The sequence below is a fragment of the Furipterus horrens genome, unplaced genomic scaffold (genome assembly GCF_987537825.1).
Source record: "Furipterus horrens unplaced genomic scaffold, mFurHor1.1.pri manual_scaffold_9, whole genome shotgun sequence".
Classification (NCBI taxonomy): Eukaryota; Metazoa; Chordata; class Mammalia; order Chiroptera; family Furipteridae; genus Furipterus; species Furipterus horrens.
In genome coordinates this window covers 35,025,099-35,039,788 of record NW_028327179.1, presented here as the reverse complement: position 1 = coordinate 35,039,788, position 14,690 = coordinate 35,025,099, and the positions used below count along the sequence as shown (strand labels likewise).

Below are 14,690 nucleotides of genomic sequence, written 5' to 3'. Positions count from 1 at the left end.
TTTTTCTTATAAGGACCCTGTGATTACATTGGTCCTACCTGCATAATCTAGGATAACTTCCCCATCTTACGATTTTTAACTTAATTACTGAAAAGTCCCTTTACTATTATGTAAGATAACATTCACAAGTTCTGGGGATTAGGTTGTGGACATCTTTGGGCAGGCCATTACTCTGTCTACCACAGAAAGTATGTAACATTTTGTATTTTTCACAAAATTATATTTTTTGTTTATCAGAAATTATAAAGTTGAAGAAAACAGTTCAATGCAGTTAGCTCTGCACAGATAATTTCAGTTCTATAAATTCAGACAGTGGATATAGTTAGAAAGGCCAAGTCAGTCTTGTTTTTACCAATTTACTTGAGTATTTGTACTGTTAATAAGCTTCTCAACTTCTCCACCCTTATAAATTAGGAGTAACAGCACCTCATGAGGATGTTAGGGGGACTAGATGAGATAATGTACATGTAAGTGCTTGAAAACCTGCAAAACATTATATAAATATATTATTCCCACAAAACACACCACCCTGATCAGAATATGTGGAAACTCATGTGTCTCAAAACTATGGTGCTTAAGAACCAGCTTGTTGTTGGGTGGCTGCTGTTGTTTTAATCTTTGCATATACAGTATATGCTATTGTAAAATGCAGTAACATTGCCACAGGAAACTCACTTTCTGTAGTCATTTTGCCACAGACTGGTAACATACAATTTCAGAAGTGGCAGAGTTCCATAGGGAGGGGAAAGTGCCTTGCAATTCTTGCCTTATTTTAGCCTTGTTTTATATGAATTTGTTGGGTCAATTGGTTACCTGAGGGCTTGTGGATATCAAGTACTATTTACTGGTAGCCAATAAAGTCTACTAGCAAGTGATTTCTTTTCCTATCTTAATCGTCATTTTTTCTTTTCAGGTTGAAGAATTGGTGGCAAATGGCTCTATTTCTGAATGTCTTTAATAGGCTGACTTAGAGCTCATAAAACTTAAAGCAAAGATTTGTTAGAAAAGTACTTCTTTAGGTATTTAACAAAGGTTTATGTTTCTTATATGCCCAGCTCTCCCATCTTTTCCTAAGAAGCTCCTAGAAAGAGACTAGAAGTGATAGGATTCAACCAAAAAGTGCAAGTCACAGCTACCATGTTCCCTTACCTGTAAAACAAAAATCTACGAAATTTGTTTATGTACCAATTGGGTTTTTAAATAGGTAAAATAAAAGGTGCTTTTACTTGAAGATCTACAGACAATACATTTTGCTTTCATACTAGTTTAAATGAAATAAAACCTCAACCAATTTAAACCTTAAAAACAAAACAAAAATGCATCTGAGTGATATTAGTAAAATGACACAGAAAAAGTAAGGTAGATTTGGGTTGCTTATTCCAGAGCAGTTAATGTTTTGTGGGAGTGGGTGGAGATGAAGGATAAGGCTGAGTTCTTTATTAAGTTAATTTTTTTCAATGTGGTATTATTCATTGCCAATAGTAAATTATTAGTCAACTGAATCCGTGGTGTACTAGTTGATAATCAATTTCTAAAGGTGTCATTAGAGAAGAAAAAAATATTTTGAGTAAGAGGTTACTGAGACAAAAATTAAATAATATTCCTTTAAAAAATATGGTGCTAACATTTCCCCTTTAGTCTTCAAAATTGGTATAGTTAAAATAGTGTCAACTACATTTAACAAAGTAGGAATTCTGTAGCCTTTCTTGTCCTAAGTGTTATAAAGAATATGTTAATAAAAATATTACTCTTAATTTTATTTCTTAACTAAAAATATTGAAGCCCCTAAGGGATTTAGCACAGATATTTCAAATTCTGAATCTGTGTGCAAGAAAAATTGAAAACCAGCCCCATTTTATAGAACCTGCATATAATATTATAAAATTATGTGGGTAAGTTGTTTTTCTTTATTTTATATTAGCATGCAGTATTTTGTTATGTTTTATTTTGTATTACAAAGATATTGTGCATATGGTGTAGCAAAGTGATGCAGAACTCAGAAAACTTCTCTTGATGACTTGATTCCAGCAGTTGGTATTTTAAAGGTAGTCAGTTTTATTGTAATCTGAGATCATTGGTCACAAGAGCTTAAAAGGTAAGTATATTAAAATTTTTTTTCATAATAAGTTGCTCTCACAATAAAGATAAATATGAGATGAAACCAAGAAATTGTAATATTTTTAGAAAATTCATGAGAAAATGTATTGACAATACTTAATAGTTTCGGTCTAGTTTTTTTTCTCTCTTTAGGAAATTTGACTCTCAAAGATATATTAGGTCCTGATTCATGTTTATTTGCTTTTCCAAATTTGAATGAAGAATATAATGTCAACAATTATTTTTGATATATGTTTGTTAATGTTAATTAGAGGTCAGAATTATAAAATTAATATATGTCCTATCCTCTGCCCACTATTGTTTCTCCAACTATTTGAGGGAACTAGGAAATCTCTACTTCCTTGCTGCCACATAGTGGCTTATCAAGATACATATTAAAATACCTGATTTTAGTTTTCAATATAATATAGTAGAGGAAATTTCTTAAGGCAGAAATAAACCTTCCTGACAACTTAACCTTCAAACCTTTCTACCAATTTAGTTTTTTAAAGTGTTCCTTCTAATATGCAAATAATATTAGTAAAATTGTATATGTAATAGTTTTTTTTAATTTAGCAGCAATAATATTTAAGATTTTATAATTTCACTTAATTTTTTGATATCTGAACAAAACAGTCAAAAATAATTTATTGAATGCCTTTACCATGCCTTACTTTTTAATAGAGACTATGAAAAATAAAAACATACATTATTGTTCTGGTGCTTTCAAGGAACTTTAATGTACAAATTGAAAATTATTATATTGGTGTCAGATTATATAACATTTTCAAATTTTAAAGCTGTGTGAGAATACCGGTTCCTAAGTACGACTTTCAACATCAGTGCTCCTACAGATCTCCATCAAGAACTGGCTCTCTATGAAAGCTGTGACTAAGCATTTCATTGCATAATGTGACAAGTTTGTTAATTACACTCTTTCCTTTCCCTCATATTTCATAATCATATTATTTCATTTTTCTATTTCCCTAATTTCTGCTTTTTTCCCTGCATTTCTCCACAACTCACCCTTACTTAATTCCCATTTGAAGACATTTTTAGGAGATAGAAACATTGAAAATAATAAATAGATAAAGCCTTTTTGTTTCAGCCTATCAGTAGTATGCTTTATCTTTTAGGTTGTTTCCTTTAGTAGCAAAGGAAAAAGTTTGAGGATTAGTAGAACTTGTTTTTAGAGTTTTAACAGTGAACTGGATAATAAGTTATTTGTTTCAAATGAAGAATTCGAACAAGCACTTGGAATGAACCTCTGTGGCATTTATAATATTGTAATTTTCATAGCTTGCCCTTGAAATGTTCTTTCAGTTCTAAATGGGCTATAGTTTGTCTAGAAAGTATCCAGCCATGTAATATGAAAAATAGAGACATTTATTGCAGAAGATACAAGGTACAAGAAACATTGTACATAGGACAATCAACGACACCTCAGTCCCCTTCAAAGTAGGCACCTTGGAACCTCACACAGTTCTCCCAGTTGCCATCAGCTGTCCCATCATATTTTCCTGAATCTCATCAATGGTCTGATCTCTTCCCTTTCAAAGGTGATTTGAGTTTTGAGAAAAGACAGAAGCCACGGGGCGCCAAATCTGGGTTGTAGTGGGGCTGATTTGATGTTTCACAGAAGAACTGTGCCCCAGACATAATGCATGAGTGGGCACATTGTTGTGATGAAGCTGCCAATCACTAGCTGCCCTTAGCTGCAGCCTTCTGAATCAACTGAATAGTTTCTATAGAGGAATGTTGAAGCTTCATGCAAAATTTGATACAGATTTGTTGCTGTACTCAGTCATTTTGAATGCAACAGCCACACAGTACACATGCTCAATGGCATCTACTGCCCCCACTGACTAGTACAGTGAAGTTGCCATTGTTCACGTGTGCGCATTCCGTCCTCTCTTCTTGGCTGCCAGGTTATGTTGATGTTGCACAGACTATTCTCATTACATCAACAAGACTAGACTTTTTTCCAGACAGACTATATATATAATATATAAAAATAGAATCTCCATATGATAGTTCTAAATGCTATTTTTCAATCACTTAGTTAATTTTTCTTGAAAAACATTAATTAGAAGTCCTATATATATGATATATCTTAAAAAGATAGTATAGGAGCTTCAAATTTTAAACTCATGAAATACTAAAATAGTTTACTGTATATATTATATTTAAGAACTTTTATCTTTCCTTTGACATTTAAACTAATGACCTAGGTTTGAGTGCCTTATTTATCTTTTATGATTTGTAAATAAATTATTTTCAAATAACTTTGGTTATAGTAACTGTGAAATGTGATTCTAATATTATTAGTATTTGTTCACTTTAATTTTTTAGTGTTTCAAAAAGTATATTTGTTATTTTGTGGACAGTATCTAATCCAGTTAATAAGGAAAAGGGCACGTCCCTTTAAGAACAAATAGACCATTGATCTATTAACTAGAGTACCAAAAATTTCAGAAGAACCCTTTAAATAACGTTTAATTTTTAGGTAAGCCTAGATCTGTGATTTGTATCGGAGTATCCAATGTCTTCCTAATTTTGATAGAAATCCACCTGTAATCCCTTATTATTTTGCCTTCAAAGAGAAAGATGATTTTTAAGTTTTTTATTTATACATTGTTGCAAGATGGCTTTCTTAACCCTTGCCTTATATCCATCTCTCTAAATTTTTATAAGCCTATTTTTTTTGATTAGTTAGAAACACAAAAATGTTTTCAATAGTTGTCAGTTTCCCAGGGCTAAAGAATAGAACATTTTTCTCATTTTATCCTTTAGAAAATAAGTTTTTCTGTACTTTGCAAATCATGCCTCAATTAAGGACTTTGTGAAACATAACTTGTACATTCTTTATTCTTACTGAAGCTTGCCATTTTTGAAAAAGAAAGCATCAGATGAAATAACGTATGCTGAAGATACTGCTAATTCAATAGCGCTTCTGGGTAAGTTAAGATTTTCTTATGATGTAGTATTGTAACATATAGCAGGCCTGATTAACAAGAAAAAAAAATGTCTCTTTCACTAAGTTTTACTAAGATCTAGTCTCTTGTTTTCTGGTTGGAAATTAATTACAGAGTGCTTGGTGATAATTTTTGTATTGTTTTCCCCTCTGGTGTTTTATGACACCAACAAGATTTTGTGTTCCTTAAAATAAGGACTGGCAGATACTTCTGTGTACTTTTGTTCATGTTATTTAGTTGGATAAAATATTTGTTACCTTTTTTGTAAATTAGAAGTATGTGTCCCTCTCAATAATCACAAAATATTTTCAACTTTGAACTCTAATAATTGCTAGAATCATTGAGAGCCAAATTGTTCAGTAAATAACCTAAAATTTTAAATAAAATCATAAAATGGTGGAACATTAAGAACCTGAGTGTAATAGAGCATAAAGATGAAGGTGCCTGTCTTTTGTATTCAAACTATGAGAAAATATCATAAAACAGCAGGTTTTTGCATTTTGGTTATTGCTTGATTTCTAGAGAGAGAAAATGATTTTCCAGGAAATGAGATCAGTCAAACACTACCTCCATGAATCAGCCCTTAAATACATGACAAGGTGTTCTCAGGACAAATCCTACATTAAATTTTACTTATTAATTTGGGTAATTTATATAAGAGAACTCAAAGATACAGAGTTGGCCCAACAAATTAAAAATTAACTGTTTGCTGAGTGTTATGTTCCCAGTTTTATATTCCATACTGAAAGATGTTAGAGACTCAACTGAAATAAGTAAAAAGAATTTTTAATTTTTTTTATCCTCACCCGAGGATATATTTTTTTTCCCATTGTTTCAGCGAGAGAGGAAGATAGAGAAACAACAACGTAAGAGAGAAGCATCGATTGGTTGCCTCTTGTATGCCCTTGAAACAGGGATCATACATGCCCAACCAGGGATGGAACCTGCAACCTAGGTACGTGCCCTGACCAGGAATCGAACCTCAGCCTTTTGGTCACAGGACGATGCTCCCACCAACTGAGCCACACTGGCCAGGGCAAAAAGCACTTTTAATTTTTAACATAGACTTCCCCTTTTATATCTAAATACATTTTGTAGACCTTAACTGTAGATAACAGGAAAAATTATTATGGCATAGAGTAGTAGATAAAGGTATCAAGGAAATTAGAATAAACAAGACAAGTTAGATAAGATGACCTTAAGGAGCAAGTAGGCTGAGAGCTAATGGGAAACTGTATGAATCTCTGTCATCAGTGGAAATTTAAAATGGGAAGCCAACGGAAAGAAGACAGGGTATTCAAGTGTAGGTTCAGTAGATAACATTTTTTAAACGCCTCTGTTCCCTTTATTATTTTAAGCTGTCACCTCCAAGATCATTGGCAGACATTTTATGACAAACACACGGCCCACTTCTTGCTATGTAGCTCTTTGCTGAATGACTGCCTGCCTGCAGAACATGTTACTGTCTCATGTGAAGGCAATATGAACTCTCAATGTGAAACAAGCTCTCTTCACTGATGGCTGACTCCAAGTACTGCTGTTCTGTCCCTAATATTTTCATTGCTGGAAATATGAGTTTAAAATAATTATAGATACTATAAACTGTTGAACAAAGGTAACTTATTTTTACTAATAACTTCCAGTTTGTATTACGTACTAGTAAATGATATTACTTTTTCTTATAAAATGATGGTTATCTCTGACTCGAGAGCAGGATTCCAGAAACATATGAAGAAGTTGGTACACTGCCCTGAGATTATAAAACAAGAAACTGAGAAATTATCTAAGCTTAAAGACACTAAAATGGTAAAGAAGCGGATAAGAAACTTTAGAATTTCCCATAAACTTGAACAGTTGGTTAATTTTGTTGGAAAAGTTTAGTTCTTCCTGTTGCCTACAATTTTTTCAAAACATGATTTTTCAATTTCAAAAGAAGGGTCCCAAAAAATAAAATAGAGAAAATAATCATGAAGCTCTCTTTTTTCTTTTTTTAATTGTTGATGTTTTATTATTTATGTTATTATAGATGTCCCATTTTTTTCTCCCTTCACCCCTCTCCACCCAGACTGCCCCCACTTCCATAGTCAGTCCCCACACCGTTTTCCATGTCCACAGGTTCTTCATGTATGTTCTTTGACTAATCAATTCACCTTCTTTCACCTCCCACCTCCCACCTCCCTTCTTACAGTTATCAGTTTATTCCATGATTCCATGCCTCTGGTTCTATTCTACTAATTAGTTTATTTTGTGAGATCATATGATATTTGTCTTTCACTGACTGACTTATTTCACTTAGCGTAATAGCCTCCAATCCCATCCATGCTGTTGCAAAAGGCATGAATTCTCCCTTTTTTCCTGCTGTGTAGTACTCCATTGTAGAAATGTACCAATTTTTTAATGCACTCATCTACTGATGGGCACTTAGGCTGTTTCCAAATCTTGATTATTATAAATATCACTGCTATGTACATAAGGGTGCATAAATTCTTTTGAATTGGTGCTTCATGATTCCTAGAGCATATTCCCAGCAGTGAAATTGCTGGGCCAAAAGGCAGTTCCATTTTTAATTTTTTGAGAAAATGCCATACTGCTTTCCACAGTGGCTGCACCAGTCTGCATTCCCACCCACAGTGCACTAGGGTTCCCTTTTCTCCACATCTCTGCCAGCACTTGTTTGTTAATTTTGGAGGTGTGAGGTGATACCTCATTGTGGCTTTAATTTGCATCTCTCTGATGGCTAGTGATGTTGACTGTCTTTTCAGATGTCCATGGGCCATCTGTATGTCCTCCTTGGAGAAGTGTCTATTCAGGTTCTTTGCCCATTTCTTTAATTGGATGGTTTATCTTTCTGGTGTTGAGTAATATGAGTTCTTTATATGATTTGGAGATTAAACCCTTGTCCAGTGTATCACTGGCAAATATGTTCTCCCATACAGTCAGTAACCTTTTCATTTTGATGATTTTTTTTCTAATTTAATTTTTATTTTAATTTAATCTTTGTTGTATTTTTTCTATTACCATTTAGACCCCTTATAGCCCTGACCCCCCAGCCATGCAGATACTTTTAAATTTGATCTAGTTCCATTTGTTTATATTTTCCTTTATTTCCCTTGCCATAGGAGATATATAGGCAAAAATATTGCTATGTAAGATGTCTGAAATTTTACTGCCTATTCTTTTCAATAGGATTTTTATGGTATTACAACTTACATTTAAGTCTTTTATCTATTTTGAGTTTATTCTGGTGTCGGCAGCCGTTCGTCTCGAGAGACGATGGTGTAGCTTCTTAAGAGTCTATCTGTACCTCCGAGAATGGCTGTGCAGTCCGACTCGGGAGTGACACGGTATCTGTCTCCTCCCGTGTTGAATCGACATCTTGCGATGACGCTGGAGTGTCCTCTCCCGTGAAGCTGAAGCTACAGAGCCTGGGCAGGGTAATACGGAGGGTCTGCTGTTGCCCATGCAGCAGACCCCCCCTCTCTTCGCAGCTGAAGGGTCCAAGGGAAAGACGGAGTCGATACAGCTTGGGTTCAGGTGCGCCGCAGGAGTTGCCGGTGTTGACTACAACATCAAACCGCCTTAGGGACTCTGGCTCCGGATTTTCTGTCGGGGTTTACTCCCTTAGCCTTTCCCCTGAAGAGGTATGCCGCAAGGCAGCGGAGGTTTTTTGGTGTCAGAGTTTTCCTTCTCTGATGTACCCTGACTGGAAGATCGAACCAGCGACACTTAGCTCGCAGGCCGACGCTCAATCCACTGAGCTAAACCAGCCAGGGCAATTCTGGTGTACGTATGTTATAAGTTGGTGGTCTAATTTCATTTTTTTTGCATGTACCAGTCCAGTTCTCCCAACATCATTTATTGAAGAGACTAACTTTACTCCATTGTATGCTCCTTTGCCCTTTGTCAAATATTAATTGACCATAGAGACCTGGGTTTATTTCTGGGCTCTCTGTTCTGTTCCATTGATCTATGTGTCTGTTCTTATGCCAGTACCAGACTGTTTTGATTACAGTGGCCTTGTAGTATAGCTTGATATTGGGTATTGTGATCCCTCCTACTTTGTTCTTTTTTTCTCGGGATTGCTGAGGCAATTTGGGGTCTTTTTTGGTTTCATATAAATTTTTGAAATATTTGTTCTAGATCTGTTAAGTATGCTATTGGTGTTTTAATAGGAATTGCGTTGAATCTATAGATTGCTTTGGGTGTATGGACATTTTAATGATGTTAATTCTTCCAATCCATGAACATGGTATATGCTTCCATTTATTTGTATCTTCCTCAATTTCTTTCCTCAGTATCCTATAATTTTCCAACTACAGATCTTATACCTTCTTGGTTAAATTTATTCCTAGGTACTTTTTTGTTGTTATTGCTATATTAAATGGGGATTGTTTTTCCTAGTTTCTGTTTCTGATATTTCATTGTTAGTGTACAAAAATGCCATTAATTTCTGAATATTGACTTTGTATCCTGCTACTTTGCCAAATTTATTTATTAGATTGAGTAGGTTTTTGGTGGAGCCTATAGGGCATTCTATGTACACTATCACGTCATCTGTGAATAATGACATTTTTACTTCCTCTTTTCCAATTCAGATGCCTTTTATTTTTTTCTACTTGTCTGATATCTGAGGCTAGGACTTCCAGTGCATGTTGAATAGGAATGGTGAAAACAGACACCCTTTTCTTGTTCCTGATCATAAGGAAAACTTCTTCAATTTTGCTTGTTATCGGTCTATTCAGGTTATCCATTTCACCCAGGTTGTCCATTTTCTTGGCATATAGTTGTTCATAGCAATTTCTTACAATCCTTTGTATTTCAGTGATATCAGTTGTTACTACTCCTCTTTCATTTCTGATTTTATTTGGGTCCTCTCTTTTTCTTGATGATTCTGGTTAACAGTTGATCAATTTTATTTATTTTTTCAAATAATTAGCTCCTGGATTTATTGATCCTTTGAAAAGTTTTTTTTTAGTCTCCATGTCATTTATTCTCCTCTGATCTTGATTATTTCCATCCTTCTACTCACTCTGGACTTTGTTTATTGTTGTTCATCTAGTTCTTGTAGATGTAGGGTTAAGTTGTTTATTTGAAAATTTTCTTTCTTCTTTAGGTAGGCCTTTATTGCTACAAACTTCCCTCTCATGATTGCCTTTGCTGTGTCCCAGAGGTTTGGGGCTGTTGTGTGTTCATTTTCATTTGTTTCCAGATACTTTTTTGTTTCTTCCTTGATTTCATTGGCAACCCATTATTTAATAACATATTCTTCAACCTCCATGTATTTGAATGTTTTTGAGTTTTTTTCCTTGAGGTTGGTTTGTAGATTTAAGCCATTGTGATCTGAGAAGATGCTTGATATAATTTCAATTTTCTTGAATTTGTTAAGGCTTGTTTTGTGTCCTACCATGTGGTCTATCTTTGAAAATGATCCGCATTTGGGAAGAATATATATTTTGCTTCTTTGGGGTGAAATGTTCTGTATATATCAATGAAGTCCATTGATGTAGACTGTCGTTCAATGTCACAATACCACTGTTGATTTTTTTGTTTGGAAGATATGCCCATTGTTGATAGTGGGGTCTTAAAATCCCCTACAATGACTATTGCTGTCTATCTCTTTCTTAAAGTCCTCCAAGATTTTCTTTATATATTTAGGTGCTCCTTTATTAGGCACATATATGTTTACAAGAGTTATATCTTCTTGTTTGGCTACTTGCTTAAGTATTATGTGTGACTTTCCTTGTCCCTTGTTATGGGCCTTTGTTTTGAAATTTTTTGGGGAGTGTCTGATATATGTATTGCTACCCCAGCTTTTTTTAATGTCCATTTGCATAGAATATTTTTTCCATCCCTTCACTTTCAGCCTCTGTATGTCTTTTATTCTTAGGTGGGTCTCTTATAGACAGCATATATGTGGTCATGTCTTTTGATTGGAGCATTTAATCCATTTACATATGAGGTTATTATTGATAGGTACTTCTTCATTGTCATTTTTCCCTTCATATCTGTGTTCCTCTCTCTATATATTTCTTCTTCTGAAAACAGTCCCTTTAGCATATCTTGCAAAGCTGGCTTAGTGGTGATGTATTCTTTTAGCCTTATTTTGTCTGGGAAGCACTTTATTTCACCTTCCATTTTAAATGAGAGCCTTTCTCACAGAGTAGTCTTGGTTTCAGGTCCTGGCTTTTCATTATTTAGAATATTTCATGCCAATCCCTCCTGACTTGTAGTGTTTCTGTTGAGAAATCAGCTGCTAGCCTTATTGGAGCTCCCTTGTCTGTTACTGGCTGTTTGTCCCTTGCTGCCTTTAAGGTTCTCTCTTTGTCTTTAAATTTTGCCATTTTGATTATAATGTATCTTGGAGTGGGTCTCTTTGGGTTCATCTTGACTGAGACCCTCTGTGCTTCCTGGATTTATGTGACTTTTTCCTTCACCAAATTAGGAAAGTTTTCTCTCATTTTTTCAAACAGGTCTTCTATCCCTTGCTCCTTTTCTTCTCCTTCTGGTATCCCTATGATATGAATATTGCTACTTTTCATATTGTCCCAAAGCTCCCTTAAACTATCCTCATTCTTTTGGGGTCTTTTTTTCATTTCGTTGCTCTGAAACTGTTTTTTCTTTTCTTAATGGTGTTTTTGCATTTAGATTCTTCTAAAACAAGGATGAGACCTTCCTATGTGCTCCCTCCTTCTGCCCAATTGCATCTGTATTAACTTTCCACCACCGAAAATGAACATTATGTATGCCCTAATGCAAAACTCAAATCTTAAAGGAACACATAATCGTCCTTTTTCCCTCTGAGAATCCAACCAGATCTGACTGAGTCCTAAAGCAGACTCTATTGACTCCAGTTGTCCTCAGGCACCCAGTGGGCATAAATCAGTTCTAGAATCTCGCAGATCATTTTCACATTCTTTTGAGAATCATACTTGTAGAACTTCACCAGAGCAAATGCAGTCCAGTTTGAAAAATTGCCTGAAGCCAATTCAGAACTAGTTTAGATATGACCAAAAAAGAACCCTCTCTGTCCTTCATTCCCACCCAAATAACTTGAACATAAAACTATTACCTGTGTGGCAAAGACTGTGTACAAACTCACTGATTTCCAATCTGTCAGAAAATTGAAGAGCAGGTATCACTTGGAACTTCTTCTCCAAGCAAAGGGTCCATTATTAAAAGCAACAAATTACTGATTCTCTGGGAGGAAAATGCTACTAACCCACATGTTGACAAAATAGTAATAGTAACTTACTATATGCCAGACACTATTTTGTCTCCTTTTCTCATATTAACTCATTTAATCTTCCTAACAGTACTAAGTATTGTTATAACTGTTTTATAGATAAGAAAACTAAGACATCAGTTTCACACAGGTAGTAGAGTGGCAGAGCCAGGATTTAAACTTAAAGAGTCTGGTTCCAGCATTTACAAGTATGCTGTTAGTCATCATTTTTTTCTTCCTGGGAAGGAGAGGCTGAATTGATTGAGGGGCCAAATTTTATAATGTTACCTCCAGGATATTTTATGTACACTTGTGTATATGTGTGTGTAAATTTTATACTACTTAATTTGAATTTCTTTTATTTTTTATTTTTTAATTTTTATTGAATCTATTGGGGTGATATTGCTTAATAAAATTAAATAGGTTTCAGATGTACAGTTCTATAATACATCATCTGTATATGGTATTGTGTGTTCACCACCCCACGTCTCCTCCCATCACCATTTATCTCCCCTTTACAATCCTCTACCTCCCCTACCTTCCTTTCCCTCTATAATCACCATACTGTTGTCTGTCCACGAGTTTGTTTTTCTTTGCTTAATTCCTTCACCTTTTCTGCCTGTACCCTCTGACAACTATCAGTCTGTTATCTATATTTATGAGTCTGTTTCTATTTTGTTTGTTAGTTTATCTTGTTCATTAGATTCCACATATAAGTGAAATCATATGGCATTTGTCTTTTTCTGACTGGTTCATTTCACTTAGCATGACACTCTCCAGATCCATCCATGATGTCATGAAAGGTAAGATTTCCTTCTTTTTGCGGCAGAGTAGTATTCCATTGTGTAAATATACTACAGCTTTTTAATCCACTCATCTACTGATGGACACTTGGGCTGCTTCCAAATCTTGGCTCTTGTAAATAACGCTGCATTGATTTTCTGATAAGATTATTTTTAATGATCATATTTCTATACTTTATGCTTAAATTTGTCAATAAACTTATGCCAGTGTTATTAAATAGTATTCATTTATCTTTCTGTCAGGTGAATTAATAAAAGTACCAAGTTCTGAATTGAGGATACAAATCTGTAAGTGTATTGTTGACTTTTATCATGCAGAACCACCAAAGAAACATATTACAGGTGAAGTTTTCAAGGTCTTTCAGTAATAACGTATGTTTTTGTAAAACAGGATATTCTTTCCCATTTCCCTTTGAGCTTGGAAAGAGAGTGGGATCATAAATGCAACATATAAAAAACGAAGATATTTTTTATCATCTCTAGCTCTTTGGTCATTCTAAACAAATAATTATATATGTATATTTTTTCAATTTTAGATTTGCATGATATTTTATTCTGATGCTAAATATTTATGATATAAAATTAAAGTCATACCCAAATTATTACATTGACTAATTATTACCATTAGTTAATGTAATAGTGTTGGTAATATTATTTATTATTTATTATTTTCTAACATAATTACTTATACTATAATATCAATCCCACCCAATTAGATGTTAAGATCTTAATAATAACATTCTCCATCATGTTTGGTAAAACAATTCTGCATGTGTCAAGCTAAGGGATCTTAATATATGATGATAAAGTGAATTACACTGACATGGTGGTATTAAGGCAAAGGGCACTAGCACTGTAGAGGATATAATGTCATTTAGGGCATACTTCCCACCTTCATAGTTTCTGTAAGTTATAATCAACTTAGGAAGAGAGAGCAGACATAAATTATATTCTTTTAAGTTATATGTTTTTTAAGATAGGTGGAAATAAAACTGGTAGAAAAGAAAGATTACTTACATGACTAGGGAAAAATGGGAAGTCTTCTGAGGTAAGAAATGAATAAGGAGATTATTAAATGCCTAATTTGAACTATTGATGAAGTAGACAGATGGATGTATTTGATAGATGGTAGACATATATAGTAGGTAGTAGATAAAGACCAGAGATATAGGCTTGAAATTCATCCAAATAGAGTTGAAAATTGAAGCCATCAGAATGGTTGAGTTTTCCAGAAAAGAGCAAGGCAGCAAGAATAACATCTTGGAGAGTGCCCATATTGAGATTTGCAAAAAAATGATCCAAAGAAATTGGCAATGAAAGAAGGTTTAAAGAGGAGGAAGAAAACCTAAAGATTGCCTTGTCTGGTATGCCAATGAATAAAGTGTTTAATGAAGGAAGAAGGCATCCCAGTGGCAAATACTGCAGAGGCTTCTATAACTGAGGAATGAAAAGGCCAAGTTAATGTGGTACCTGGAAAGCTGTGGTTAATCTTTGTCAGATTATTGCCATAAAGTGGTCAGGGCAGATGTAGGATTAAAGAACAAGAGCACTGTGCAAGTGGAGGCAATGGGAGTGAGGGAGTAGAGGCAGTGA

At 34.4% G+C, this 14,690-nt stretch overlaps 1 protein-coding gene across 3 annotated transcripts in view; it reads left to right on the top strand.

Moving 5' to 3' along the window:
* The window catches only part of CFAP69 (cilia and flagella associated protein 69), a 73,590-nt gene that overhangs the window by 17,017 nt on the left and 41,883 nt on the right, over window positions 1–14,690 (top strand). For 2 of the 3 annotated variants that reach the window (XM_090287868.1, XM_090287866.1), the window contains exons 4-6: window positions 1,783–1,892; window positions 4,978–5,054; window positions 13,341–13,439. In XM_090287868.1, coding sequence (XP_090143994.1) covers window positions 1,783–1,892; window positions 4,978–5,054; window positions 13,341–13,439 — 286 coding nt within the window. The remainder of the gene's footprint in view (window positions 1–1,782; window positions 1,893–4,977; window positions 5,055–13,340; window positions 13,440–14,690) is intronic. The other variant, XM_090287867.1, reaches the window with a different exon arrangement.